The sequence below is a fragment of the Benincasa hispida genome, chromosome 5 (genome assembly GCF_027475165.1).
Source record: "Benincasa hispida cultivar pf3 chromosome 5, pf3_genome.v1.1, whole genome shotgun sequence".
NCBI lineage: Eukaryota > Viridiplantae > Streptophyta > Magnoliopsida > Cucurbitales > Cucurbitaceae > Benincasa > Benincasa hispida.
In genome coordinates, this window is record NC_143482.1 from 40,332,459 (window position 1) to 40,339,033 (window position 6,575).

The window sequence follows — 6,575 nt, forward strand, 5'->3', positions numbered from 1 at the left end:
AGAGGATAAATCATCAAACATTGATTTTCTAGGCAATAACTATGAGAAAGAAAGTAGGTCGGGAGCGTTATCGCACTCATTTTCTAATAAATTATGAGGTATTTGAGAAGAAGAAACAAAAAAAAAGTAAAAAGAAAAAAATAAAGAAAGAAAAATTTGAAAAATAAAGACAATACAAGATTAAAAAAATACAAATAGAAATAATGAAAACAGTAATAATAAGGATGATAAAAGATTTGTAAAAAAAATAATAAAAAAAATGAAAAATTGATATAAACGTGTTTGAAAAGAATTTTTTTTATTATTTCTTAACTTCAGACAAATAAGAGGGACTTTTGTGATTTTTTTATATTAAAATATAGGAAGGGTAAAATTTAATTATGGTGTAATACAAGATATCATTAAACGCAATTTAAAATTTTAGAAAATCACATATACCTGCATTAGATGAAACTTGCTAGAATTCGAAAAAATTTTCGATTTTTGCTATTCTTCAAAATGGAACCTCAAATGTTGCTATCAGATCCAATTTTCCAATAGTCTGTGGACATAAATGAAAAATGTTTCTTCTGTATAATATATATCCTTAAGTGTTTATGTACAATATAATGTTCCTTAAAATCTCCTTTGATTCATTTGAAATTTTATTTTAGATCGACGATAAAGGTTACAAAAATTTATGAAATAAACTGGTAGATGAAATTAATGAGCTATGTTTCAATTAAAATTAATTTTTAGTAATCAAATTAAGGAATGAGAATTTGTACATCTAATTCTAATAAGAGAGTGTAATACATCAATTAGTGCTAATTAAGTTAAGTTCACTTTGACAATAATATTATTCATGTACTACGTCCAAAGGCTAGCTAGAAAGCTAGCATACAAAAATAGTAAAATTAATATGGATAGAATATAACATAATAACGAAAAAGATTATTTAATTTTGTTTTTTTTTTCTTTATTAAAAAACCATTAATAAACCTTATAATTAATCATCTAAAAAGTTAGTATGGATGTTGGCCTATATAGTTGCCTGGAGGATAATAGTTGCAAATCAAAAAAACCCAATTGTTTTGGCATTTCACTTGGGCACAACCAACAGATTTGGTGTTCCTCCACACCAACTGTGTATAATGGAGGCAATGGCTAGAGTCATTGACACATGTATTAGAATTGTAGTCATAATGTTTTTTCTCATCGGCCCATAGACTCACCGCCGTCTCTGCTGTCATCACTTCGTATCCCTCTGCTAGGTTTTCGCCATAGGGCCCTCCAGAGTGCTCCATTTGACAAGTGGCAATCTTTGTGTTGGCGTAATTTTGAGCATAGGCAGCCAAAGTGGCGTTCCAATGGAGGGGCTCGATGCCAACCTCCGCGCGGATGGCGTTGTGGGCGGCTATGTAGTTCTTAGGGTAGCTTTTTGCCTCGATGGGGGAAATGGGAGCTAAGACTAGGGTTAACGCCAACAGACAAAGAGAGGAGAGAACGTTGGCAAATGCCATATTTGTAAGCTATAATTGGAAGAATGGTTAATTGTGTTGAATGTTGATGTTGGGGGTTTGGCTTAGCTAAGGGCTTTTTATATAGAGACGAAAGTTGGGAATGGGTCCATTTTAGGGGTTTTTTGGAAGACAGAGAAAATGTCTAATAGTAGTGTGGGACAACAAAGAAATTATCTCAATCGTTTCAATAACTAATTCATTAATATATATTACTAATAATAGAGTATATTGTATATATGTGGATTAAGGTTTTAAATTTTCGGTGTAACCACGATATTTTCTTATGTGTATAGATTCAACATCAATCTGAAGAATGATTCAACATTTGTTTTACATCTTAGAAAAATTGAAGAAACATGTAACATAGTATCAATAAAATATCTATGATGTGAATCTAACATTGACAACAATATAAATCTAAACTTATCGAGGTAAGAAAATGCTCTAAAAAGTCGATTGACACCAACATTTTGTCGATATTCACATAGACATTCATATAAAGTTGAAACATTGACATATTTTTGTCAATATTGACATTTAAAATCTTGATTTGGATATGATAAATACATATTTTCTTATGATAATTATACACATTTTTTATAATAAACATGTACCCTTTCTTCTTAGTAAAAATAAAATAAAATAGCCTGCAAATTACACAAATGAATTTTTCTCTATCAAACTCCTCGTGATAATTAGTCTTTTTAAAATATATTTAGGTACATTTCTTGTTCGAAAAAAGTACTTTGTCCATTTGAATAACAATTAACTTCAAATTACCAATCAGATGATTAATGTTAAGATTTTATTGGAAGTATAAATATTAAATGAATGGAATAATCACATTAGACGGAAGCATTAAAATTGATTTTGTGTTCATTTTATAATTAAACCAAAAACAAAAAATGTTTAGGGCTAAACATGAAATATATTAGTTTGTTGGAGATTTGTTTTGGCAATCTTCATCTTGTCCACAAAGCATTTTTTATTGTGTGGCCTTAATAAATGACTAAAAAGGATTTTGTAGGACTAACTTTTTGTAAGAGACATGGAATACAGAAAGATTTTGTAGGGAACAATTTTCTAGGAAGAGGAAGCACACCCTCAAATATGTTCTTTTCCTCGTTTTATGAAAAATATATATTTTCTTATTAAAATTCATATCATTTAAATTATTTTACAACATATATTTATTATTTGAAACTCATTCAAGTTCAATTGTTGATGTCAAATTTTGTCTAAGGAAAAACGTACTTGAGTACCACATGACAACAACTGTGAATTTGAAATTCAAGGAAGAGAATTCCTACAAAAGAAAGAAATAGAGCTTTGATACCTAAGTCAGTAACAAAATTAGGTGAGATGAAAAAATTAGAACTTCTAAGTTACCTCTCCTTCATGCTTTTCAACCTTATTTCTTGTCTTCTTTGGTCCGACTTCTCACTATCCTTGTTTCTATTTAGAGTAGGGATTCTCCCACCAACTCCCCCAAGAAAACAGGTTTGTTTCCTTTGGCTGGGCCTTGGCCCTAGTAGTATGAGCTCGACCCAAACCAACTTCTCTCTTTTTTCTTATCCTCACTTCTTGCATTCACTTTTTAATGTTAAATTTGATACATGTCAAAAATATTTTTTGCCCCCTCTGTCTAATTTTGCCTATAATATTAAACCCCTCTGCCAAGTTTGGAACAAAGTTTTGGTCGTACCATTGAGATGTAATCTTGAGAGTATTGCTCTTTACCTTTTGCTGCCTTCCGACTTGATCTTCTTCTCTGAATTTTATGTCATACCTTCCTTTAATCGGCCTAATTTTATTATAACAAACTTGCCCTTCCCAATTACCCTGGACTCTTTACCTTTTTTTTTAGTGTTCAATTAAAATCTTTTTCCCCAGAAAGGTACAATTGACCTCCTTATGCGCATCCGTCCAATTAAGCAGTGTTAAGCAACATATTTACACTGTGCTCGTCTTTTTTTCCAAAGTGCATAGGTGTACCACATTGCCATTTGTTGTCTTCCTGGGACTAAACCCTTGAGATAAGCCTCATTGGGAGTGCTGACTAAATCGTCATTGTATCTAGCTAGTTCTCCAATTTTCTTTCTCCTACACTTAAGTGGAGTTAATCTTTCTGCTTTCATTAGCAAACTTTGGCATCTCATTGTAATCTCCTTCTTTTGCTTCAACTTTCTATCCTTCGTATTATGCCATTTCCTTGGACTACTTGGCTTCGACAATAGCATCCCCAAAATCTTCTCTCCTCTTCCTCAAACAAGCCTATCAAAACTTTTAAGATTTTGATTTGTCTAATATGGTGAAAATTAATTACATCACCATTGCTTACCGTTCCACATTAAATCATTTCATCTTTGCCTTCTCATGTAAGGCTTGGCTATCAAGTTAAGCCTTACCTTATTTGTGGGTTGTCCAATCTACTGACACATTGTCATGTCATCCTCATCTGCTCCATGTTAAGTCTCATCTACCCTGTTCTATCAAGTCGAACTCAACTGTCGAGCCTAACTTCTATCTATCTTGACTCTTCTCCTTTAGTAATGTCAGGTTCAACTTCCAAAACTCTAGCGTAGTCCCATAATTAAAAAACTCCAACCCTGGCTGTTGTGCCTTATTTGATCTTTTCACCTTGTCTTTTCAGGCTTGGCAATCGAGCCAAGCACGTGAAGCCTTGATCATTTATTTTTTGATCTAGTACTTGTTGTAAGAAGACCAATCATCACGATGAGAAATATGGGGAATAAGTTCGCACCTAAATGGGATGACCCTACATCGTCAAAGAAGTCTACAAAAATGGAGCGTACAATATTGTTGATCAAAATGGATTAAGAATTGGCCCAATCAAAGAAAGTTTCTTATGAAATTTTGTGCTTCATAAACATGTAAAAACTCTTTAATGCAAGAGTATAAACTGTATGTTTCTCCTCGCTTGCATGAGCTTAAAAGGTTAATAACAAAAAAGAATACGTTTGAACTATGTTATGACTTGATCCCTGTCATTATAAAGGGTACGTAGGCAACTTGAATGAAACTTTAAGTTTAGACTACTCAAGAAAAAAAAGAAAAAAAATATTTGAACTACGATATGACTTGATCCTTATCCATTATCAGGATACGTAGGTAGCTTAAAGGAAGCTTTAAGTTTAGTCTAGTAAAAAAAGTCCTCAAATTTGACTTCTTCGTCTCCAAGTTCGATGGTTGCATTATTGCTTCTCCATCTCCAAGTTCGAGGACTACATTGCTGGTTTTTTATCTCCAAGTTAACATGACCTTAATCCTGAGTGAGTTGTTAACTCTTGCCTATGAGGGTGGTCCTTTGATTTGTATGGGTGAGAGTGGCTAGATCGCCAACTTAACAAGCCTACCATTTTGGGTATTTGTCTGATTGAGGAGCTGGGAACTCAGCTACAAAAGATGGAATTCACTCTTTCCCCAAAGCAGGGGTAAGTAGATAAATTTCTCCCTTAAGACCTGATTCCGGGTCTTGAACAATGTGGCGTCACACCCTCTGTTTGCCCAAAAGTGGTTTGGTCATAGTGGGACTATGATCTATTGTTCATTAAAGGAGTCAGTGGTACTTAAGAAGTTAGATGTAACAACAGGGCAAAACAGTAATTTGGCTCAGTTGTACTTACGAGAAATTTGTGAAGGTCATCGTACTGTTGATTGGTTATATCCAATGGATACGAAAATATATCTATAGTGCGAAGAGTGCAACTGTCGATCTTTAGTGGAGTGCTCGACAGTTACTGGATAGTGGATAATGTAATTAAGGAATTTAATTAATTATTCACGTACAGTTGGAGTTTCAAATTACAGGTCCATAAGGTCCCCTTGGTACGTCAAAAGGATTTAGCTGAGAATCAGTTTTTTGGTTAATTTGAATTGTTCAAATTAATAAGAGAGATATTATATATGATATAATTAAATTGATTCAATTATATATGATATAATTATTATAATGTATATAATACATTATAGTTTATTTGGAGAAAATAAGTATTTAAATGAGATTCAAATAGTTATTAAATTTAATATAAATATGGTTTACATTAAATGTCATAAAATAGAGAAAATAACTATAATTTATATCATATATGATATAATATTAAAACTATAGATTATGTGTTATATTTGATATAACATATAGTTTACTATAAATAAGATATGATAACTTGGTTATCATATCTATTTATATTAATTTTATTATTTTGGATAATTATTCCTTTTTTCTCTCAAACCACCTTAGTGGATGGTTAAGTGGTTTTATGACAAATGGAATAAAAAAATTTTCTTTTCTTCCGTATAAACTTACGGTCCTGAAAACACTACACGGTTGAGAGCTTTACTATACAACAGTGACAATCACATAATCGTTCTGTGTTCTTCCTTAATCATCTTCCTCGTCCAAACTAAAAATCACCCTCTTAACCAAAATAGTCAAAGTCCACAACTCCTAGACTCTCACCCTTAGTATACCGAAGGTTCCAAGTGGTTGTGTCATGTTGTGGTTCGAGTTTTCATGAAGAAGATTCAAGCTTGTTGCTAATTTTGAGTTCGTGACAGTTCAAGAGGATTACACGAAGAAATGTTGTTCAAAGGTATAATCTTTTGAACTCTATTTCTTTATTAAAAAGCATGTTGTAATTTATTTAAGAATGCATATCTTGTATGTTTGTTGTAAATTTTTTTTCAATCAAAATGGAATTTGGATGATCCACTTCCGCTTAAGGATATCTACAAATCAAGTTCCTTCATTTCTTGATCCTTATCCATTATAAGGTTACGTAGGTAGCTTAAAAGAAGCTTTAAGTTCAATCTAGTAAAAGAAGTTCTCAAACTCCAGTTCTTCGTCTCAAAGTTCAACTGTTGCATTATTGCTTCTCCATCTCCAAGTTTGAGGACTACATTGCTGCCTCTTTATCTCCAACTTCGAGGATTACATTGCGGCTTCTCCATCCCCAAGCTAGAGGGTTGCACCACCGCTTGTCCATCTCCAACTTTGAGGGTTGCATTACTGCTTTTTTATTTGCAAGTTTGATGGTTGTACTGCTGCTTCTC

The 6,575-nt window shown here is 32.6% G+C and overlaps 1 protein-coding gene across 1 annotated transcript; it reads right to left on the reverse strand.

Moving 5' to 3' along the window:
- Positions 1-1,004: 1,004 nt before the first annotated feature.
- On the reverse strand, positions 1,005-1,502 carry LOC120078696 (basic form of pathogenesis-related protein 1-like). Its single transcript, XM_039032993.2, has one exon. The coding sequence runs from the start codon at positions 1,500-1,502 to the stop codon at positions 1,005-1,007; it is 498 nt and encodes a 165-aa protein (XP_038888921.2).
- Between the last annotated feature and the right edge of the window lie 5,073 nt (positions 1,503-6,575).

Excerpts from the sequence above, each read along its gene's own strand:
- LOC120078696 (XM_039032993.2), bottom strand. The coding sequence starts at position 1,502 with ATGGCATTTGCCAACGTTCTCTCCTCTCTTTGTCTGTTGGCGTTAACC.